The 24178-nt window shown below is 44.1% G+C and overlaps 2 protein-coding genes across 7 annotated transcripts in view; one reads left to right on the forward strand and one right to left on the reverse strand.

Annotated features, from left to right (window-relative positions):
• Positions 1–4305, forward strand: part of PLEKHH1 (pleckstrin homology, MyTH4 and FERM domain containing H1) — a 51250-nt gene extending 46945 nt beyond the window's left edge. The window contains exons 25-29 of the mRNA XM_036277795.1: positions 1387–1529; positions 1655–1784; positions 2645–2731; positions 3047–3193; positions 4144–4305. Of these exons, the coding sequence (XP_036133688.1) occupies positions 1387–1529; positions 1655–1784; positions 2645–2731; positions 3047–3193; positions 4144–4305 (669 nt within the window). The remainder of the gene's footprint in view (positions 1–1386; positions 1530–1654; positions 1785–2644; positions 2732–3046; positions 3194–4143) is intronic.
• On the reverse strand, positions 448–15669 carry PIGH (phosphatidylinositol glycan anchor biosynthesis class H). 6 transcript variants are annotated; one of them, XR_004961463.1, is made up of 6 exons: positions 15415–15669; positions 10985–11194; positions 9360–9443; positions 7177–7417; positions 3065–3143; positions 685–711 (listed from the first exon to the last, which is right to left on the reverse strand). XR_004961463.1 is itself a non-coding variant. In XM_036277806.1 (4 exons), the coding sequence occupies exons 1-4, from the start codon at positions 15592–15594 to the stop codon at positions 7325–7327; spliced, it is 567 nt and encodes a 188-aa protein (XP_036133699.1). In that variant the 5' UTR covers positions 15595–15669; the 3' UTR covers positions 6073–7324. The 6 variants fall into 6 exon arrangements, 3 of the variants coding, with proteins under 3 accessions (XP_036133699.1, XP_036133719.1, XP_036133729.1); XR_004961467.1 differs by lacking the exon at positions 685–711 and adding an exon at positions 2665–2687; XR_004961464.1 differs by lacking the exon at positions 3065–3143 and having other exon boundaries at positions 448–711.
• Between the last annotated feature and the right edge of the window lie 8509 nt (positions 15670–24178).

The following is a 24178-nucleotide window of genomic DNA, read 5'->3' on the forward strand; positions in this document are numbered from 1 at the left end:
TGGGAGTCAGAAGGGTCAGGGTACCATCTTGGGACCCACAGGTGGAATGCGCCACGCAGCCTGGAACAGGAGATTCCGCAGCTCCTGGGGAGCCAGGAGAGGGGGCCTGGCTGCCGGCTGCGGAGAGGAGCTGACTCGTGGAGACAGGCTGCGGGCAGAACTCTGGACGTGGAACTCAGAGTCCCAGCCACTGCCTGCTCTGACATCTCGGTCACGTCACTTTACTTGTGTGTGCTTTTCATTTCCATTTCCGTAGACTGAAAATGAAAAGACCTTCGTACCTGCCTCCGCAGGGTTGTACAAAATATGATTCTTTTTTTTTAATCCTCGCCCTTGGACATTCTTATTGATTTTAGAGAGAGGGGAAGGAGGAGAGGGAGAGAAAGAAACATTGATCACTTGCCTCCCATATATACCCCAACCAGGGATTGAACCCACAACCTAGGTATGTGCCCTGACTGGGAGTTTAACCCACAGCCTTTCAGTGTACGGGAGGGTGCTCCAACCACACTGGGCAGGGCCTAGATGTCATTCTTAAATAATGCATATCACATAATGTACGTGCTAAAATTTGTACTTAAAGCTGTCAAACATTTTAACTGGAATTAGGAAAAGGAACACACCTTCAGACTTCGAGCCTTCTCCCTGTTACTGTAGGCCATCTTGCCAAAGGAATCTGGGATACCGGTATCGTTCCCCTGGATCTGCAGGCTGGAAAGGAAGGAGAAATAATAATAGCTGACCTTAAATATAATAAACATTTATTGAATACTCTATAGAGGGCCCTGTGCTAAATATTTTATATGTATTATCCCATTTAGTTCTGGTAAGTGGCAGAGCTGGGATTCGAGCCAAGTGTCCGACTCCCAGGGCAACAGTTGGAGGGCGCTGCTCTACAGTCAGTCCGTCCCCACTAACATCCTCAGCCGGTTCTGCGACCGCAAGCGAAACAGCTCATCAACGTTGTGACGAAATGACTTTGAACAAAGCAGTGTTGTTCGAGGACCTGCTGTCCTCTAGGATCTGTAGCATCTTCAGTCCTGTTCCCGTATCTTCGGGTTGGAAGCCAGAATCTCTGCAGTGTTTTCCCTTGCCTGCCCCTAACCAGCTGTGTCTTTGGATAGGCACTTAACCTCAGCTGGGAAATGGACGTTGGCCTAGATAACTTCTAATATTCTAGGACCATAAGATGGTTTCTACAGTGTCTGTGAAACTGGAGATAAAGGGTCTGTCCACAAGAAGTGTTTTTCCACATCCATCCCTACCTCACCAGTACAGTTACAAAGTGTTGGTTTGTTTCACCTCTCTCCACAGCCCACCTCACCACCACCCCATCCCCACCATGTCCAGATTCCTGACTTGTGCCTCCATGTGCTTCTATCACAGGTAGAGTTTGGGGACTTGGAGAGGCCCCTCCCACCAGGCGCCAGGGGCACACCCCCTTCCAAGGCTCACCACCACCTGCAGCAGGCCCTAGACAGGTTCTACCCAAGGCGCTACAGGCACGGGGCACCCCCTGAGCAGCTGAGGTAGGCTACCAGGTCTTGCGGGGACTTGCTGTGGGAGGCGGCTGCAGAGCTGGGGAGGTCTCAGAGCGCCTCGAAAACGTGGCAGCACCGCACTGGCACCGCTTCTGTCCATCTGTCCAAACCAGGCACCTCGGAGATCAGCTGAGCACAAAGTGGGCAACGCTGCAAGGCTGCTCCGCTCCTGAGTGCATCCGCATCTACCTGACAGTAGCCCGGAAATGGCCCTTCTTCGGTGCTAAGCTCTTTGCTGCTCAGGTAAGTGCGCGTGGTTTCCAGCGGGAGGAGTGGCGACCACACCCTCAGGAAGGCCCTGACTTTCTCATGGAGCTGCTGTCCCTCTCTGGTCATGTTTGAGTCCAGTCTGAAGCGCCTGCCTGCAAACTAGCAACCACCAGGGGTCACTATCTCTCCACCCATTTGCAGCCTACTCCCCATTTCCTTGGTCCAGAATTGTGAGTCATTGCTTTGGGGCCAGGATTGTGTCTGGGTGACTCTCATCTTTCCTTTATTGATTTCATTCTCAGTGCTACCCCTGGGGGGAAAGATAGGACCAACTAATTATAAGGGCATATAACAGGGGCCCCCCTGTGGTCTGGGAAGTTGGGGAATGCTTCTGAAAAAGGTGACATGTCTACCTCCCCAGCCTTTTGGGGATTGCCCTACTATGATTCCAGGAATTGTCCACTAAGTAGCCACTTTTCTTACTGGTAGGGTCTGCAGCCTGGAAGATTGCAATCTCACCTTCCTGTTTCTTTTCCAGTCCCTAGGAAGTTGATTGAAGCAAGATGCACTTTAGCTGGGGGAGACTGTGGGTGGCAGGCTGTCGGTGTCTGCGAGCTGGGAGGAGACAGCAGCAGGGACCTGTTACACTGTACAGAGTCCTCAGCCAGTGTGCTGAGCAGGACGGGCTGTGATCTCCCACCGCGAGATTGTTAGTAGGGAGCCAGAGCCCCAAGGCCAGGTGCCTCCTGTTCACTCCAGCACGATACCATCTTTTATGTTTTCCAAGACGAGGAAAAGGTTGGCAGTCACTGCCTAGCACATTCCTGCACGTGTCCTCTGGCTCGGAATCCCTGGCTGTGGGTAGATCTGATGGGATTCCCCTGTTTCCCCAGCCTGTACAGCTGTCTTCCGAGGAGAAAGCTCTGGTGTGGATTGCTGTGAATGAGGATGGTGTCAGCATCCTGGACCACAACACTATGGTACGGAAGGAGGGTGGCTCCCTGACCCCCTCCTTCTCTGAGTACTCTTTTCTTCTCCTCTCTGGACTCAGAGGCCTGAGTTAAGTGACTGTGGTCTCCCTACCCCACCCCTGGCCCAGGCACTGCTGGGCTCCAGTTAGACACAGCTGGTAGCCATCGGAGGTGTAGGGTCCAGATTATGAGCACTTCAGAGTTCTCCCTTCCTGGTTAAGGCTCCCTGTGCCTGGTAGAGACAGGGCATGCGCTCCTAGCTCAGGACGCAGCTGACACTTTAATCCTGAAGTTACCCTGGAACTGACTGGCTCTTTCCCACAGCAAGTGCATGTCACTTACCCCTACTCTTCAGTGACGACCTTCGGTGGCTGCCGGGACGACTTCATGCTTGTGGTTAGATCCATTCCAGACCAGAGCTCTGGAAAAGGCCACATTGAAAAGTTGACCTTCCGGATGGCCACTCCCAAGGTACGTCTGAGAGCTACTGAAACATTTAACTCTGACCTGCTAGGAAGAGGTGGGCTGGGAGCTTAGAAAGGAAGCCGGGGTTATGACCGGATCCTGGAAGAGCCCTGCCCCCAGTAATCATTATTGGCCTTGTCTGTAATCATTATTCCAAAGGGTTCAGGCAGAGTTGCTGTGGAGAGTCACTGCTGAGCAGGTGGGTGAGGGCTGGCTAGGGAGGGAGCTCTGGCCCAGCTGCTCCTGTGCCCGGCACATGACCTTTCCTGGTTCTCCCAGGCCTCAGCACCACGCAGGCTGGATCGGTGCTCACTCGCTGTTCTCCTTGCGGGAGGCCCAGGGCCAGGGCAGCTGCCTTAAGATGTTCTCACCTTATCCTGGGTTCTGCTGTCCCAACTCTAGTCACAAAGTATGACAGTATGCACATGCTCCCCTTCCTTCAGGTCTTGAAATCCATCCAAAGACCTCTTTTGCCTTAAGGGCTTTTTTCACACTCAGTAAAGGAAGTGTTGACTAGCAAAAATAAGAATTACGATGACTCAGGAACCTAAGCCCTGATTTATAGTGCCTGACTCCCTCTGACAATAACTGGAAACCCTGTTGCTTTAATCCTGTAGTTGGAGTTTGCAAACCTCCTCTTCCTCTTAATACACCCCTGCCCTGCCCTGCCGAAGGAGAGGATACACAGGCCCTTCCCCCAGGGAGGCCCCCTCCCAGCTCGGAGCTACCCAGAGCAGTGTTCCTCTCCTGTTCTCAGCGGGGTACTGTGCCCCACAGAGGACCCCAGACCAATAGGCACCCATTTCACTGGGCCTCTGAACCTCACAGGGATGACCCCCTTCGGACATTTTCTCCCAGGTGGGTGTTTTAAGAGCGAAGGAGCCCGGGAAGGCTGTGTGAGTGAGCGCCTTCCAGCCAGGGCTCCTTCAGTTCCTTTGTTCCTGCTGTGTCCTCAGGTCGCAGAGGCTGCTTTCATCGTGGCCAGCTACTTGAACCATTGCTCCGCAACTGTGAACCCACCCACCAAGCCACCCGCTGCCCACCAGCCGTGGGAGCTGGCTGCACGGCCGTTCTTTGCCTCTGTTCCACGTGCTGCCAAGGGACCAGCGTTGCTGTGACTATTTCTCCTTCCCCCTTCCCCACCACTGGTGCCTCCAGGATTGGAGACACAGGTCCTGGGGCACGATGCTACTGTGATGGGTCTACCGCCCTCCCAGCCCCCACCCTGGTTTGTTCTGTGAATGTGTATTGCAGGGTCCATGAAGCCTCTACTCTCTAGGTGCCTTATAATGTTTCAGGGCCCAACTTTTAAAAATCCAGACCCAGTATAAAAACCACTGTTTTTTTTTTTTTTCATAAGAATACTGAGCTCTGGATGCTGCCTGCTTCCAGGGGTGGGGAACCTTTTTTCTGCCAAGGGCCATTTGGATATTTATAACATCATTCGTAGGCCATACAAAATTATCAACTTAAAAATTAGCCTGTGCTACTTGGTGAGGCTTTGATGTCAGCGGGTATCGATTTCTCGGGCCTTACACAGCCCGCAGGCCAGACGTTCCCCACCCTGCCAGACAGGGACATGACTGGTTACTGAGGGTGTCAGTGCTGTAAGTCACAGTTTTCCCCAGATACCCTCAGGGAGGCTAATAATTTTTATATTGTGTACGGCCCTTACGTGGGGATTTATACTTGAAGTTTTCCCAGCATCCCTGAATAGGACTAATATTTCCAGTTCACCTGAACTCTGACAGAAGCCTAGAACTCACTAAAACTAGACTTCTTTCCCAGACGGGAAAGGTGTTGGCAAGGCTGGAGAACAGGAATAGATCACCTTGCCCTCCCCCTGCTGCAGATGAGGAGGCGGTTTGCAGCGCTCTTGTGGGGCAGCAGCTCCCTCTGCGGGACAGGGAGCTGTGCCTGCTGGAGAAGCTGGTCTCCCTCACTGGAGCGCGCCCAGCTGCGTGCAGGCTGAGGCAGGGCCGCCTCACCTGGCCTTCCGTGTCTCCTTTACTACTGAACAGGCCCCGTGAGGCCGTACTCCCTGCTGTGGGACGAGGCGGTCGGCACTTTTCGCTGCTCTTTGAAAGACCAAGCAAATGCTTTGTGCTTTTTGCTGCCCTGTGAGCCACCAAAGATGAGTCAGAAACAGAAGACCCTCGGGGCTTCTGGGCCTGGATTCGCTCCTCAAGACTTCTGGCGAACTTCCGCTGGGAATTAGTTGAAGGCATGATAGCTGTCCTAGCCTGAGAGCATCAGGTGAAAGAAATGGAACGTTGCTTTCACCTCTTGCCTTCCTAACCATGCCAGTATCCCCCACTGCCCCTCTAACAGAAAGACGAAAGAGTCACTGGTACTCTGACTTTCCAACACTGGAAACTGAGTTTATTTCACAGCTCAAAGGCAGTCTTACCATTTGTCAATAAAGTGCTGAAAACTGTATGGTTTTAGTAGTAGCAGCCAAGAAGCAAGCCTTTAACCCCAACAGTGAGTGAGTGAGTGAGTGAGTGAGTGAGTGAGTTGCAGACTGCAGAACTGCACAGCTGGATCTAGTTTATGTGAGCACCTCAGCTGCTGTACCTTTCCTCCCTCTCATCGGTTTAAACTAACAAACATGATGAAAAAGAAGCACATCAGCCCTGACCAGTCTGGGTCAGCGGTTAGAGCATTGGCCTGTGGACCAAAGGGTCTAGGGTTTGATTCCTGATCAAGGGCACACACTTGGGTTGCAAGTTCAGTCCCTGGCCTTAGTCATGGTCGTGCAGGAGGCAACCAATTGATGTGTCTCTCTCGCATCCATGTTTCTCTCTCTCTCTCATCCATGTTTCTCTCTCTCTCTCTCCCCCTCCCTTCCCTCCACTCTGTCTTTTATACAAAGCAATGGAAAAACATCCTTGGGTGTGGGAAAAAAAGAAAAAGAAGCATATCAGAGTGTCTGCCTCTTTTAAATGAACTTGCCTTTGCGAGGCGGCAGTTCTATGGCTGTCTTCCATTTCTGCTCCTGCCTTCCCCTAGCATTTGGGATCTAGTCGGGACATCTCTACCTCAAACAGGGTCAGCGCGTCACGTGCACCACCGGCTCCTGAAGAACCCCCAGGGCTGGTGTAAAAGGCAGAAGTGACAACTTTGGTTTTGTGATACCTTGAGTGTCTCTAAGACCCATGAGGATAATACTATCTACCTGGGAGTTAAAAAGAAAAAAAGGATCCCAAAGAATAAGGAAGAATGGAGCTGTGTTCATACTGAATCTGTGGGTCAAGCTATTTCACCCTCCCTGTCTCCTTCCCGGCCTTTCAGGAATCCTCCCTTAATTTATCAGTTTAATACAGAAGAAACTGCCTTATAAATAAAGGCTTCTACAGTTGCAATGTTTATCCTCCTTTAAGATGTCTGGAAACCAAAGTCGAATTTCTGTCTGGCCTTTTGTCTTGTCCCTCCTGGCAAACGTTTTTGAAACTGTACACAGTGCTGAGTAACAGAAGTATGAATGTGCTTCACCCATGGCTGAAATGCCACGTTCACATTTGTTGATGAAAGCAGCTATCTGTGAACCAGGCAGTTATGGTGCATGTTTAGGAAGGAGATCTGTTTATTGAGAGAATCATCATAAATTAACCCTATACAAACACAGGAGCTGGGGGACAGAGACTAGTCTTTTGTAGGCCATTTCTTCCTGCCAACCCAGTACCTGAAGGGCTTGCTTTTTTTCCTGAACTTTTATACGGGGGTACTTAACTTTTATACAGTTGGAAATTGTCTTTCTCAAGAGATCTGATAGCAGCATCCCATTGGCTTGCTCCACAAATTTCAACAAAAAGTAAACTTGAATGTGCATATGAAATTCACAAAGTGGTCTTTGTCGACATTACCTTTGCATATCATTTCTTAAGGTCTCCCCTCTGTTGGTAAAGTAGGCACTACCTTACAGGGGGAGCACTGACACACAGGAATACTTGGTTCAACATCACACAATGATTTGGGTTTCCAGTCACCTGCTCTGTGGCTCTGATGTCCACTGCGTCCGTCCTGGTTCCTCGGACCATGTCCACATGATGGTTTAGGATACAGAAAATACATCGGCCCTAGGGCTTGGGAGTCATTTCCCATGGAAGACAGTACTGGCCTTCTGAACGCTGGGACTCAGGAGCTTGTGGGTGTGGCTTTCCGGTGTGCCAGGATCTCCTGGCAGCTCCTGTACACTTCAATCAAGCAGTCCAGCCGGGGCTTGGCACTCTGAAGTCCAAAGAGGAGAAATGCACAGTCAAGACGAACCTAAGAGAGTCTTAGGAGTGCTGCATCCATGCGTACCCTCAATCTCTCTCCCACATCAAGGTGTGCCTCAGAAAGGCAGAAGTTCAGGCCTCACAGCACCTTGCTGGAAGAGTCCCTAACTAGGCCCATGGCCCAGCCTGTGAAATGTGCGAAGCAGGATCTCGAAAGACAGTTTTTAATCTGTAAAATTTCATGATCTCCATCTAAGAGCAAGCAGGAAGAGTAAGGAGACCCTCCTGGGAGTGTCACATGCTGGGAAACAGTCCTCAGAGACAAGAAGGCAGTTTAACATGTAAATATTGAAAAATGCTGTGTATAATACAATGTAAAATAACAGAATTAAAAGAGAAATCACAGAATGGGAGAAAGATATTTGGAAAGCACTTTAAATAAAAGTTTGCTACCAAATGCATAAAAAAGTTTGTTACAAATGCATAACCAATATCTAGATTCTGCTTGACTAATAAAAGAGATATGGATAGTTTAAAATAAGAGGAAATACTAATAGGTAGATACAAGGAAATATGAAAAGTCCCTGTCATTTAAAGAGATACAAATTTTAAAACTTTAAATTCCTTTACGTACTAAGCTAAAATATAGCTACATCCACTGTTAGCCAAAACTAGAAAAACAAGTACAAATTCCCCAAAGTATAGTAAAGTTGTTCAGTCTCTGAAGTGAAATTTCAAACACTGTAAAAATCTATGCAGCTATTCATAAGCTTTAATAAAATAATTTTGAACTACAGTGCTAAAGAATTTTAACTTAGCTGCCTTAACTCCTTTAAGAAACAGGGCAGTGAGCTGGCCGGTTTGGCTTAGCGGTTAGAGCGTCGGCCTACGGTCCAGAGAGACTGGGGTTTGTTTCCCGCTAAGGGCATGTACTTTGGTTGTAGTTTGTCCCCGGGCCTGGTTGGGTCATGTGGGTGGCAGCCACTCGATGTTTCTCTCTCTCTCTTCCTCCTGCTCTATCTGAACAAAAAGAAAAAAAAATGTCCTCAGGTGAGGATAAAAAAAAAAAAAAGGAGACAGGGCAGTGAGGCAGAGTTAACTACATACATAAATCACACACCTATAAAGTAATTTATTAAAACTATATTTATATAAGTGTTTTGTTTCTTAATTTTTTTTTTATCCTCACCCGAGGACATTTTTCTTGCATTCATCTTTAGATAGAGCAGGAGGGAAAAAGGGAGGAAGAGAGAGAGAAACATTGATGTGAAAGAGACACACTGAATGGCTACCACCCACATGACCCCAACTGGGGCCGGGGAAAAACTGCAACTGAGGTACGCACCCTTAGCGGGAACTGAACCCAGGACTCTAGTCCGCAGGCCGACGCTCTAACCGCTGAGCCAAACTGGCCAGGGCTATATAAGTGTTGTTTTTTTATAAGAGCAAACCAAAAAATAACCTGGATGTGATTTCAAAAGCTTGCAATAGAGTGCCTAAACTGATACTCCACATGATGATGTAATTAAAATAATAAGTGTAGTGGCCTTTGTAGATGCATGAAAATATGCATGTCAGATTTAAAAAGCAAAATACAAAACAGTGTATAACAGTATGTGTACATTAGTAACTTCTACGTAATATCATATTGGTAGGCTGACAGTCAAAGGAGATGAATAATGATTTAAAGGCAGAAGTTGATATATTTTTTTTTCCTCTAAAATTTGTATAAATTCATAGTATTTCTGAAAGCCCATACTTGCCTCAGAAAGGAGCTTCTGAAATAACTAAAATCCTAATTCTCACTAAAAATCGCTGTCAGGTACCCTCAAATGTTCCTGACAACAAAAGTTTACATTGCTACTGAACAGAAGTAGCAGTAGATATGCAGAGAGGGATAGGAAGGTAGAGGATTTCATTGGAGAAAGTGAAGCAAAGTGTTCTGTGCTCACCTGGAAGACAGGTACTACTTGGGATATCCCATGTGGTTCCACTGGATCATTCAATAAAATGCAGAGGTAGTAAATCACCTTCTGCTGTAAAAAAATACACCAGATAGCAGAGATCTAAGTGAAATTCATTTTGTTGTTTTCAAGGGAAGGCTAAAACTTTTTCACAAATGGTTATCTCTAAGTAGAACACTTGGTAGCTTTTGAAGTGGGGGAGAAGTATATTCTTATGCTTTAAATGAAAAAAGACAAAACAGCAACAATAACAATCAGAGATGATTATGAAGCTGAGCTAACAAAAGGAAGCCAATCCAATTGAAAAATGGGCTGAGGACCTAAATAGACACTTCTTAAAATAGGACATGCAGATGGCCAAGAGACAGATGAAAAAATGCTCAATGTCACTAATCTTCAGAGAGATGCAAATTAAAATGACAATGAGGTACCACCTCACACCTGTTAGAATGGCTGCCATCAATAAACAAGTACTGGCAAGGGTATGGAGAAAAGGGGACTCTAGTACACTGCTGGTGGGAATGCAGACTGGTGCAGGCCCTATGGAAAACAGTATGGAGGTTCCTCAATAAATTAAAAATGGAACTGCCATTTGACACATTGATTCCACTAGTAGGACTATATCCTAAGAATCCCAAAACACCAATCAGAAAGAATATATGCACACTTATGTTCATAGCAGCACTATTTACAATAGCTAAGATCTAGAAACAGCCCAAGTGCCCATCACTAAATGCGTGGATAAAAAAGCCATGTTACATCTACACAATGGAATACTATGCAGCTGTAAAAAAAAAAAGGACCTATTATCCTTTGAGACAGCATGGAGGGACCTGGAGAGTATTACACTAAGTGAAATAAGCCAGTCATAGAAAGACAAATATCACATGATCTCACTTATATATGGAATCTAATAAACAAAGTAAACTGATGAATAAAATAGAAACAGAGGCATGGAAATATGGAACAGACTGACAAATCTCAGAGGGTAGGGGAAGGGGGGGGCGCAGAATGGATAACCAAAGAACTTGTATGCATATATACATAGCCCATGAACAAAAACAATAGGGTGGTGAAGGACTGTGGTGGGGAAGGATCTGAGAGGAGGAGAACAAGGGCAGGAAATAGGGAACATTTATAATACTCAAACAACAAAGATTAAAAAATAATAAATTTGAAGTGCTGACTCCCTATCCACGAAAATCTGCTGTGTCTCTTTAAAAATAAAGGGATACCCTGGCTGGGTAGCTCAGTTGGTTAGAGTGTCATCCCTATATGCCAAGGTTGTAGATCTATCCAATCCCTGTTCAAGGGCACATACAAGAATCAAACAATGAATGCATACATAACAAATTGATGTCTCTCTCTCCCCTTTCCTCTCTTTAAAAATTAAATAAATAAAATAATGGGAGATATCTTTTTTCAATATAAGTTTCACTTTCACAGTTTTTAGACATACCAGCCCAAAAGGAAACACTACAAATACTGGAACAGAGAGTCCTCAAATTTAATTTTTGACATCTAATGTTTTAGGTATTAAAACAGTTTGGATCCAGGCACACTCCAAGGGCTACCTCCTCCAGAGAGGCCTGTGATACCACTCACATACTTACCATGTAAATAGCCTCATTAATGATAACATCCTTCACCTTGCCCATCTCAATGAAGGTGGTGCTTTCTTTGCCAGAGGCATAGGATGAAGTCATCTGGATGCCAAGGGAATCAATGATTAACAGAGTCTCCTGATCAATCTTCACAAAATGGAGGTAACCAAGCAGGCCTAAGAGGGTGATGAAGATGGCAGCAGAAAGGATCATGCTGTTCTGAAGAGAGAGCCAGACAAAGGCAGTAAGATTACCAAGTGGTCTTCTGCATATATGTATTGATGTTCAGTAAGTCAACTCTAGGCAATGCCGGGAAAAACCTTTGTTCTGCTGTGAGTTGAACGGATGAGAGGAACATACATGGAGGAAGAGGAAATCACTTTTATTTGTGTTCTGTAGACCTATGAAAGCATATGATTAAATACATCCAGACAACAAATGGATAAGTCTGTGGAAGAGAACCCCCATCAGCAAAATATCTACCATCGCACCACTGAGATTTTTCTTCCAAAATTGCAACGTAATGACGCAGAGCTTTTCCTCACACTCCCTCAGAATATATAGTGCAAAATCATAGACTGAGCAACAGTAAAATGCTTAGCACAGTGTAATAGATACTATTCAACAACCACTTCTCCTTCCTAACAGAACTTGGAATGAATCATGACTGGTTCCCACTCCTGCCAATGACTGGTTTGGAAATGGACACATGACAGCTCTGGTCAATGAGATGTGAGGGGAGATCTGTTGGAGGGTCTTCTTGAAAACTAAGTCCATCTTAAAAAGAGATCTAAGGGAGCCCTGGACAGTTTTTCTCAGTGGTTAGAGCGTCAGCCTGCAGACCAGAGAGTCCCAGGTTCGGTTCCTGCTAAGGACACCTACCTCACACATCGATGTTTCTCTCTCGTCCCCCCACCCCCACCCCGCTCTATCTGAAGATAAATGCAAAAATGTCCTCGGGTGGTGAGGATAAAAAAAAGAGAGAGAGAGATCTAAGGGAGATAAGGTCCATATATCCTGAGGTTTTGATGTCTGGAACTACTATGGACTCTGTCAGACCATGTGGAAAGCTGGCCTGAGACAAGTACTGTGTACTGTCTACTGTGCCTCTTGTGACCTCTAGAGTCACCCTACCTCCTGACTTCTTCTTTTGTTAAATGATTAAGATATTGTCATTTAGGGGTCTTTTACTTGTTTGGGGTTGTGACTAACTGATATGTTTAGGGCTCAAAGTGGTATTTATTCCTTTGCTTCTAAGACACTGGTACAACCTTTATCATTTCTGAAGCTGATATGTGTTTTTCTATTGATGTGTGTTCCTTTCATGTGGCATTGTTTTCTTTTTTCCACAAAGGTATTATATAGAATGATGGCACAGGAAAAAAATCATTGACCTGAAATCAAAAGAGATTCAGTAATTTATGGCTGTCATTCCTTGAGGGCAGGAAGTGTCTACTGATAACATGCCCTAATTGACCTAACTCTAGTCAAGCCCCTCTAAGCCCCTGACCTTGGCATCCATCCTTGTTGGGCCTGCATTGCCCGGTTGTAATGAGAATCTTGCTAGGTCAGTTTAGAGAGAACCCCCACCCTAAGTATTAGGTCACCCTAGCCTGTCTTCAGCAATAATCCTGTCAAGTCAGTTTAGCCAGAATCCTCCTTCACTCCTGATGTTTCCTTTTAGTAGTTTCCCACCCACTGACCCTCACCCTGCTCTTAGGCTATAAATTCCGACTTGTCTGTACTGTATTTAGAATTGAGCCCAGTTATATACTAAGGTTTCTTTTCTCCTACTGCAGTAGTCTTTGAATAAAATCTATTTTTACCACTTAAACTACTGACTGGCTCTGATTTTCTTTGAAAGTATCCTTCTAGATATGCCAAGGTTGCGGGTTCGATCTCTAGTCAAGGCACATACAAGAAACAACTAATGAATGCATAAATAAGTGGGACAATGGATCGATGCTTCTCTCTCTCTAAAATAAATAAATAAAAATTTTAACAAAAATAAAGTATCTTTTTTCTTTCTACCTCACATATACTACCTGTTAGACCAGGGATCTGCAAATTATTTGGGCCTGTGATCTATTTTTGTCTGGTCCACCTTGAGCTAAGAATGGTTTTTACATGTTTTAAAGGGTTGTTAAAAAAGAAGGGGAAGGAGAAGGGGAAGAGAACAGGGAAGAGGAAGAAGAAGAAGAGGAAAGAAAAAGAAACAGAAGAACATGAGACAGAGACCTGTAAAACCTAAAATACTTACTATTTGGTTTTTTGAAGAAAAAGTTTGCTGGCCTCTGTGCTAGATAACTATTTGTTGATTAACGAATGGAGGATGAAGAAATCTCTGTGCTGGGTGTCTGATGTTCCAGAAATATCTACTTCGAGGTAATTAAATGCCTAGTAACTAGTACAGTGTCTTTCACACAGTTTTCACTGAATAAGCATTATGGAAGGACGGAGAGAAATAAAACGCAGTCCTGGCTTTTAGACATTTATGAGGGGCAAAATTAATTCATATATAAAATATTTTTGGAGAGTACTATGATACTAACTATAAGTGCCTAAGAAAGGATTGGGGGTGGGGGGGGGTAGGGAGACAGGTTAAAGCATACAGGAATGTCCCATGAAGACTTCCAAGGAAGCAAGATTTAATTGGTGCAAAGGAGGTGGTGGTTCTTGCTTGTACACTTAGTTGAGAAAAGGAAGGGGGAAAGGACAACATTCTAAGTTGGAATAAATAAGGTAAAAACCTGAAATTTTAACAGAACAGTGAATTCAAAAACTGGGAGAAAGGATGCTTAGAGAATTTGATTCATAATAGCTTTACAAGAAGGTAATCTCTGCCTAAAACTTTACTACCTATATTTTTAATACTTCCTTTTTCTAACAATTCAGTATTCATTTAGGTTGAAGTTAAGCCATGTTTTAATGAATTCTTTTGTCATATTTCTTCTCACTCCTAGCTGAGATTCATTATACTCTGACAAGAAGTTTTGAGTAGGAGGAAAGAGACGAAATTTTGGTAGATGAGGTTACTGAGTCCTGGGCACTTGATGGGGCTAAGTGGTACCATGATGAGAGAAGTGAGTACAAAAGAGAGCTGACATAAAAAACAAACTTCTCTACTTAAAAATTTTGCCTAAGCAAACCCCCCTTCCCAAGGAGAATACATCATAGTTTCGTGGAAAAAAAAGGGTTTTAGAGTCAGACAGCCCAGGGTTTGAAGCCCAGGTATGCTATCTACTAACTTGGTGACTGAATGTTATTACTCTTTCTGGGCCTTGATTTTCTTCTAAGGTTGCAAGGAGGCATTCAGTAAATCAGTGGGCATTTAATAAGTATCTGTTCCCTCCTCCTCACATGACCACATGGCCAGAACTCAGGCTAGTATTAAAATTCAACTACATTATAAATTAAATCTTTGGGGGGGGGGGGGCAGGGCTGTCCTGGCAACTTAGCAATTTCAACTTATTTATGAACAAACTTTTAGATACAATTTGGTACAAATTAAGGCAGTCCTAATTATACATATATCTATGTTCTAATGGATGCAGTAAAAGATGCAGTAATGGAACCAATATCCAAATTATAGAAATAAATAGCCCTGATGTATTTAGCTCTGACCAGATCACTCCTGGAATAATATATTCAATTCAGGGCACTACATATGAAACTGAAAATGGCAATTAGGATGATTCCTTTTATTTGAGGGCTGTCACAAACCTACTGCATGTAACCCTCACAGTACCATGAAGCTGCAATGGCAGGTATTAATTCCATTTTAGAAATGTGAAAACTGAGGCTCAGAGAATAGTAATGAGTCTGGAAATTTGCATAGAAACCACCCATCTCTGAAATGTCACAATTCTTTAGAAAGTACTTGAAGTTGGGGAAGAGGTTGGGAGGAGACTGCCTTGAAAAAACAGAGATTAGAAAGAACTATCAATATCAAGCTCTTAACGTGGGTGTGTGTGTACACACGCTGCACAAACACACAGTGGAAACAAAGACAGTTCCCGAGAAACAACATATGAGGCACTGTTAGCAGCGATTCCCCTGAGGAGTGGAAGTGATGGGTGAGGACGATCCGCCTAATCGTTCCCTGGACCCTTGGAATTGAAGTACTGTGAGCAGGCACTACGTAAAGCATGTGGCAGCCAAGTTTCAGGCTGTCGGGCAAGGGCTGGATGTATGCTGGGTGGCAGCAGAGCACAGCAGCGATCCAGGAGAGGGACCAAGTACAGGGGCACAGACTTCACTAAACGTCATTGAAAGAGCTGTCCAGCAGCGGCATGGCGTCCCCAGAGCCCGCGAGTTCCTGCCCTCCAGCCTACGACTAGGAAGGTCTGGCAAGAGTCCGGGCTCGATCCCAAGACCCCAGAGACCCTTCCAAACTAGAGTCCCCCACCGACGGCGGGAAAGGGCGGACCGGCCATTACCTCGCAGAGGGTGAAGAGCCCGTAGGCCGCCAGCCACACGGTGCAGGTGACAGCGGTGAGCGAGCGCAGCGAGAGCCGAGGGCAGCTGAGGCAGAACTCTCGGCAGGACGGGGAGTAGTAGCGGCGCTGCAGGGCCAGGCGGCCGCCGTAGATGTCCGAGAAGCTCAGCTCGTCCTCCATGCCGGATGGCACCCACCCCGCCGGGCTGGCCGCTCTAGCCGCCCGCCGAGCTACCAGCCCGCGTCCTCTCGCCGGCTCTGGACCCACTTCCGGAGACCGGCTTGGCCACGCCCCCTCCCGCTCTGCGCAGCCTCAGTTCCACGCGGAGAGCCCGCAGAGCGGTCTTGCGGGTGCTCTCTCGCGCTCCTGCTCGGTTGGGGTACTAGGATTGTGTACTTCAGATCCTCCTAGGGGACCAGCAACTCAGCGGACAGCAGAAAACCGCGATCGACGTGCTTTGTTTCTTGATAAACTGATTTCTAAGCCGGAGTACATCCCAAGGAGACAGTCCACAGGTGTTCATTCATTCTCATTCATTCAGGTAGTTTCAGGTGCTGAGGGTGCCGCGGTGAACAATTCGACAAGGGCCTTGCCTTCAAGTAGCTTCCTTCCTGGTAAGAGAAACCTGGAAATAATTTCAGAGCGTGCTGTTGCAGTAATAGGACCGGCGGGGAGGGCTCGGGACTTTCAGCCGTCAGGAAAGCCTCTCCGAGGAAGACACCGGGCTACAAGGACTGGAGGAGGAATTTGCCCGAAGGAGGATCAGGAATCGAAAGATCAGAGAGGCTGAGGAATGCAGTTGGACGTTGGGGAGGTAGGTGAGGGTCAGAGCCAGGAGGGTGTTGTAGGGCCGGGAAGGAGTTTAGGCTTCACTGCCTGGGAGTTCTTTCTCCCAAACCACTTCGAGGAGCAATGAGTAGGCGGACAAGTCCTAGCTGGGAGGTAAGCGAAAGTGGAAGACGAAGAACGAATGGATAATAAAATTAATAAACTCATGAGTAATTGTGGCCTGTGGTTTCTCTCTTCCTCCTAAGGATGTGGTTCAAGAATGGCAGGGTGACCCGTTAAAGAGTTATGGTGCTTCAGGCCTGAGGCAGCATCATGTATTAAAGAATTGATCCCTTTGTGTATAAAGATAAATCACGTAACAGTCTCGCCAGCTTTGTCTCTCTGATGAAAGTGAGGTTAAGTTTCTCCATCTTCATACCAGATTTTGTTTTCCTTTTTTCCCCCTAAAGGATTTTCTTCAAATATTGCTTTGTTTTTCCAATTTGTGTATCCTGAATCTTACCAAGCAATAATACACCCCTCTCATTTTGGAAAATATGTGATGTATTTTATTATTGTAAAACACGTTTGGTTACTGTGGAAATTTTGAAAAATACAGAAAAGACGAAAAATTTAAGCCACCCGTATTTTCACCACTCAGAAATAAACACTGCTTGGGGGTCACTTCTCATCCTAGAGTTCTTAACCTGGGCTCCATGGATAAAAAGTAGTTTCATCTTTAGTTTCATTTACTTCTCATTATAAGTTAACATTTCTCTTGATTATGAATGTAGGCAGCAAACCAATTAGTATTAGCAATACTTGTGATTTTTGTCACTGATAGAAACCCCAGATATTTTCATTTCACAATAATTGTTAGTGATCTCAAAATGTCATTTCCACTCATCACTACTTCAAATTGCAGTAATTATTAGACCCACTGCTAGATCTTGTTATTTAATGTGTCAATAGAGACACATATTACTATAACATTTAAAAATATTTTATAACTATTTTAATTGTTGTTTTTAATCCTATGTACTTTATTCATTTTAAAAACATTATAGTAATAAGAGGTCCATTAGATTTATCAGAATTACAAAGGGTCTTTGGCACAAAAAAAGGTTAAGAACCTGTGTAAGCCCATGAGTCTCACAATATAGAGTCATAGAAAGGAAAAAAAAAAAAAAGACACCAAAATGTACTTAATTTTTTGAATATGAAATTATTAGGGATAAATAGTGTGGTGACATAATTTCAAAATTTTTATTACCACTTTGCTCTGTCAGATCACAGCATCAACTTAACTCTGTTACGAAGTTTGGCACCTCAGTAGAAATTGGAATCTGTGTATTTGTCATTTACCTAGAAGTCAACTGGGATATGAAGTGACAAGTTATCTTGATCATGACCCTGTAAAAACAGCAAGGGGTGATTCTTTAAGCAATCAGTGTTGGACTTCAAAATACTAACAAGCCTCAAAAGTTCAATAGACTGTATCAGCAAAAAAGGGCAGTTAATGAAAAGAACTTAGACTTAGCAGTTGGCAAGTTTCTCCCAGAAGGTTTAATACTTTTTTGCAAGGTCACTAAAGGAGTCTCGCAAGTAATTCCCTAGTAAATTCAACTGTGGAGAAGCAGGGAAAGGAAGCATGAGAAACATGTGTAGCTGATGTTTGTCAAGGTAGGCTAACTGTTATTTAAAAAAAAACATTTCAGTGGTTTAACACCAAGTCATGTGTTCTAAGGTTACTGTCTTATACTGTACTTTTTAGTCTATTTACTTTTTTTTTTTTTTTTAGAAAAAATATGTTTTTATTGACTTTTTAGAGAGAGGAAGGGAGAGAGAGATAGAAACATTGATGTGAGAAAGAAACATCTATCGGCTGCCTCCTGCACGCCCCCTACTGGGGATTGAGCTGGAAACCCAGGCATGTGCCCTGACCAGAAATCAAACAGGGACCTCTCAGTCCATGGGACAAATCTCAATCCACTGAGCCACACCAGCTGGGCATACTGCACCTCAATTTTTTAAAAAAGCAAATGAAAAGAAATTACAAAATTTGTTGCAATTTAGTGAAATTGATCAGTAAATTAATTTACTTTGCATAAAAATAAAGGTATAACATATTTTATCTTTCCTTGTTTGAATTCCTTTTTGATTTATCTATATAGTGTTTGTGAGTGTATCTCTTTATGTAGATTTTTTAGTGGTTGCTCTAGGTATTACATTATATATACACAAATATTTTAGAAAAAACTCAATCTTCCTCCTGTGTTTCTCCTTTTGACTCACATTGCTACCACACTCACAACACTTGACACCAAATGTGTGTGTGTGTGTTTTCCCACATCAAGAGCAATTCTCTGTAACACCAGCTGGGTGGGCGTCCTACAATTTAATTCAGTTCTGACACTATCTGGAGATAGCATCAGATCCCACAATTGCTTACATTTTAGTTTTTAAGGGTTGAAATTCCAATACAGTATATGTATTAAAACTACTAGGAATAAAGGAAACAACTTTGAATGCAATGAAGTAATATATGTTCTCAGTAAAAAAGGGTGTAAGGTATGAAAATACATTCTTGAAGGAATTAAAAATAGTATGTCTTAAAATCTTTTATTGTCACTTTGGTTAAATGGATAATTAATATTATTTTATAATGACTTATGATCCTATTTGGTCAAATGTCCAAACCTTCTTATATATTTTGACGAACTGCTCAAAATTCAAATTATAAGGTCTTGATATAGGAATAACTTTGAGGTATTTCAAAAGGGCACCAAACTCAAAAGATATGTTTTCTCTCCTTACAAAAATAAATATTAAACTAATCAGGCTTATTTGGTATTGCATGAGAAGCATTGTAAAAGAAGTAATGATAAACATTTAGAGTACATTGTATGGGCAAATAATGGCTGTAAATTAAATGAATAGTCAGGTCTATGGGACCCCCCCCCTTTATTTTTTTGTTTTTGTGTTCTTTCATCCACTATAGTGCATTTAAGCTGAACTTCATTCAACTGACACTTAGTCTGGTTATCAATACGTTTTTGTTGTTGTATGTTTTCCCCTGCCTCAAGGCTGATTCCCTCACAATGGCAAAGAAACTGTTAGAAAATGTGTTTCCTACTTGGGGTCTACCTTCCACGATCTCTAGTGATTGAAGCACCCACTTCACTGAGCACATCATACAAGCCCTGACAGACAGCCTTGCACACTTCTCAGAATTATCACTGACTCTATCGCCCTCAATCATCAGGCAAGGTTGAGAGAACTAATGGAAAAACTGGATTCAAGCAGAATAAGTGGTGTTTTTTTAAAATCCTCATCCAAGGATATTTTTCCATTTATCTTAGATAGAGTGGGAGGGAGGGAGGGAGGGAAAGAGAGAGAGGAACATCGATGTTAATTAAAGGCAACAGACAACTGGAAAAAAATAAATGTATTGGAGTGACATTGGTTAATGACATGATATATTTCAAGTGTACAATTCCATAATACACCATCTGTACACTGCATTGTGTGCCCACCACCCAGAGTCTACTCTCCTTCCATCACCATATATTTGTACTATCTTTTGAGTTTTTTTCCAACTTGTAAACTGGACTGAATCCTGAATTCTAGTTTCCTGCAATATACTAACGTTTCCAGTTGTTCTCCTATCCTTTAGGTTGGAATTTTGGAGAACTAACACTGCCCCTTTCCCAAAGCCATGCAAACTAAAGTGGAATGACTTGATATAACTTTAGAGAAATCACCACAGCAACTCACGTATGGACAATCTTTGTGTCTGTTGCAGAAAGATCACCAGAAACATTCAAACTGCAGACCAAAATAATCTATCAGATTGCCTGCCTTCACCCCATCTGAAGATGATTCAAGACAGACATCCAGAAATCTTGCCTTCAGAACTCATTAACCTTTGTTTTTCTTTTATTTCCATAGAGATGCCTCTTTTTTTTTTTTTTTATACTCACCTGAGGACCATTTTGCATTTATCTTCAGATAGAGTGGGAGGGAGAGAGGGAGAAAGAGAGAGAGAAAAACATCAAGTGGTTGTCACCCACATGACCCCAACCTGGGCTGGGGACAAACTGCAACCGAGGTATGTGTCCTTAGCAGGAATCGAACCCAGGACTCTCTGGTCTACTGGCCAATGCTCCAACTGCTAAGCCAAACCAGCCAGGGCGAGATACTTCTTATTAAATACCTGATTGCTTGCAGCCTAGGTTTAACTTTGAGAGCCCACTGGCATTACTGCCACTGTTTAACTGAACTTAAGACGGAGACTGGTTTAGTGAGCAATAGAACAGTCTACCAACAGTCTACAAACTTCCAGGGAAGTTTCAGAGGTGAGGACTGTAAGGGTTCAGAAAGAACCACCCCAAGATGTGCCTCTGTGGTATGCGGATTATTTTTCATTAAAGGCAACTGAGACCCTGTGAGCTCAAGAGAAACTCCTGCCCCCCCCAACATATAAACTTACAAGTGAATTATATTAGAAACAAAAATAGTATACACTTAAAGCCTACCATTGCCTAATTATTTTACCATATCTCACTATGCTCTTGAGGTTATTTATGTTTATCGCATCTATAGGGTGGAAATATTACATACTGAGCACCTATTCCCAGTGCCACGTTCAGTGACATCACAGCTGGGGGGGTATTTACACCATGGAAACTAGCAAATACAGTGATACCTCGGTTCTCGAACATAATTCGTTCCAGGAGGACAGTCGAGAACCGAATTGTTCGAGAACCGAAGCAATGAAACCAATAGGAAAGCGTGACTCCACAAAGCGTGACTCTCTCTCTGCACTCACACTGATGACGCAAGCAAGGCGCGCTGGGCCGAATGAACGCCATTCGGCTCAACTCGGCTCATCTCGGAAGTTCGAGTTCCAAATATTTGTTCGGATTCCGAGACAAAAGTTTCTCGAATCTCCTGGTCGAATACCGATTTGGTCGAAAACCGAGGCGTTCGAGAACCGAGGTATCACTGTACCATAATCAGGTTTTACTTGCTGATTTTCCCGCACACACTCCCAACAACCTCTCAAGGGATAGAGTGTATGTCGGCAGCCACTGAATTAAAGAGGAAAAATCTCTAGGTCCTATAAATGAAGAAAATCAGAACAAGCTAATTTAGATCCAAGGTAGAGTCCTAGAGCTATGTGAAATGAGTACAAGTTTTAAAGTAAAATTTTTTGTCAGTCCCCACCTAAGAATATTTTATCCATTAATTCTTAGAGAGAGTGGAAGGGAGGGACTTAGCTCCTTCTTTTATGACATTTATAACCTTATAAAATTATCTTCAATAACTTATTTTGAAAACAAATGCCCATTTTGAAAATAAAAGCAGACCAGGGCCCTGGCCGGGTAGCTCAGTTGGTTAGATTGTCGTCCCAATATGCCAAGGTTTCAGGCTTGATTTCCGGTCAGGGCACATACAAGACGCAACCAATGAATGTATAAATGAGTAGATCAACAAATCAACATTGCTCTCTCTCAAATCAAATTAAAATAGAAAGAAAAGCAAACCAGTTATTTGAACTTTGGTGTTTTTTTAAAAAAATGAATTATAAAATAGATATATAGAAGTATTTCAAATTTTAAAGGATAATAGTAATATAACAATCTACTCTTTACTCCCTGGTGCATAATAATGAGGAACTAGTAATTTACCTCCAACTAAACCATGGGTAGTGGAAAACCACTGAAAGTGATACACAGCATTAATTTAGAATGATAAATCTGTGACTCCCAATAAATGCTCAAGAAGAGGTTTTTGCAATAGTCAAGGAGGTACTGAGGTAGTCTGTGCCAATACCAACTTCAGAAAACATAGGAAAGGGGGAAAAACTGGATGTGGTGATGGGCAAGAAAAAGGTACCAAAATAATTCCAAGAGTCTGAACAAGTGTGACAGTAACGGTGACTGAATCCCTGACCTCACCTCTGTTTCCTACAGTTGCCCACCCTGGAAAACTTGTTAAAATTTAGATTGCTGATTCCCCACCTCCAGGGTAACTAAGTAAGTTTGGGGTAGGGCCCAATAATTTGAAGTGTGCAAATGTTAAGGTTGCTGGTCTGGGACCACAATTTAAACACCATTGCCTTACAGTTACACCCGCTTACCCTGGCCTGTTTGGTTCAGCGGTTAGAGCAACGGCCTGGGGTCCAGAGAAAGAGTAACTCCCCCTTATTTTGCTAAGCTTTCAAAGACATTTCTTTGTTAAACCAGCAGGGGGAGACAGGTATAAAATTTATCCTCTAAAAATAAATACTGTACCCTGCCTTACACTACTAAAGCTGCTTGGAGTTAGGATGTTGCATAGAAACTTCTGAAATATTTTGGAAAGCAGCATGTAAATTGGCATCAGGAAACATTATGTTTACATAAACACCTCTCTAAAAATCCATTTAATTTTTTTATTTTGGTAGGACTAAGGTCCAGATTCCTACAAGCCATAGTGTCATAGTTAAGAATTTGGAATCTGGAGTTACAGAGCTCTGCCACTTCCAAGCTATGTGACTTTGGGAAAGTTACTTATCTTCTATGATCCTGGTTCCTTGTCTTTAAAATAGTCCCCAGAGTAGTCCCCTCATATAGCTTGGAAATGTTTCAAGACTCCCTGGATGCCTGAAACCACGGATAGTACTGAGCCCTATACATACTGTGTTATTTCCTATACATACATACCTCTCACTTCGGAAGCACTCTACAGCTTCTCTTTGGCACATCTAAATTGCCGGAATCGTTACTCTTGTATTTAAGGGCCATTACTGAGTAAAATAAGGGTTACTTGAATACAAGCACTGTGATGATAAAATAATGGGATGGTTGATCTGACAGCCACGACAGCTACTAAGGGACTAACCGTGGCATGATTCACGTTTCAGGCAGGTTGGAGCAGTACAGTGGAGATTTCATCAATTCAGAAAAATATGCAATTTAAAACTTAGGAATTGTTTATTTCTTGAATTTTTCTATTTAATGTTTTTGGACCTGGTTAAATGAGACCTGGGAAAGCAAAACTGTACTGTATAGAATTGTTAGAGGGCTAAAAGTTCTTAGAACCTTTGTTGGTTACTATTATTAAAATATTAATACTCTAATTGTTGCTATGTTTGGTTTTTAATAACTAGTGCTCCCGTTATTCAGGTAAAGAATTGAAAACGTCTAGAAGAGCCCTGGCCGGTTTGGCTCAGCGGTTAGAGAGTGGGCCTGCGGTCTGGAGAGACCCGGGTTCGGTTCCCGCTAAGGGCATGTACCTCGGTTGCAGTTTGTCCCCGGCCCTGGTTGGTTGTGTGGGTGGCAGCCACTCGATGTGTCCCTTTCACATTGAAGTTTCTCTCTCTCTCTCTTCCTCTCTCTCCCACTCTATCTGTACAAAAAATGGAAAAATATCCTCCGGTGAGGATAAAAAAAAAAAAAGAAAAAGAAAACGTCTAGAAGGTAATTGTTTTGTAAATCCTAATCTCCCCATCCACAATACCTAAAATAGGTGGATTTTATTTACATGCCTGGCCCAAGAGCTCTGATTTAGTTTTGGTCTCCTAGCCTTCAATTCCCAAAGGTAAGCGCGTTTTTCGGACTTTGAGCTCATGATGGATCGGAGCAGGTGGATGCCGGCTTGGTCTTGGCAGGGCACTCACTTAGGGTCGGGTCAGACCAAGCTCAGCCCAGCCAGCCCCTCCGTGGTCAGCGAGGGCCGACCGCTACCCGCGAAGGGACGCACGTGCGGGTAACCACGCATTTATTGGCCAGACGCTTAGAGTGGCTTTTTGGCGTCGGCCGCTGGGGCTTGTTCCCTGGAGGGAGAGCGGGCTAGGGGGTGAAATGACGTCAGTGAAGGCGTGTCCGGGCCCAGGGGAGCGGTGGGCGGGGCCTGCGGGAAGGTGTGCGAGGGGCTAGTTAGCGGCAAGTCCCGGGAGGGCGGGGCGGGGCCGTGACGTTCGGGGCTGCGCGCTGCGGCTCGCGCACGG

Source organism: Molossus molossus, unplaced genomic scaffold, assembly GCF_014108415.1.
Source record: "Molossus molossus isolate mMolMol1 unplaced genomic scaffold, mMolMol1.p scaffold_m16_p_1, whole genome shotgun sequence".
Taxonomy (NCBI): domain Eukaryota; kingdom Metazoa; phylum Chordata; class Mammalia; order Chiroptera; family Molossidae; genus Molossus; species Molossus molossus.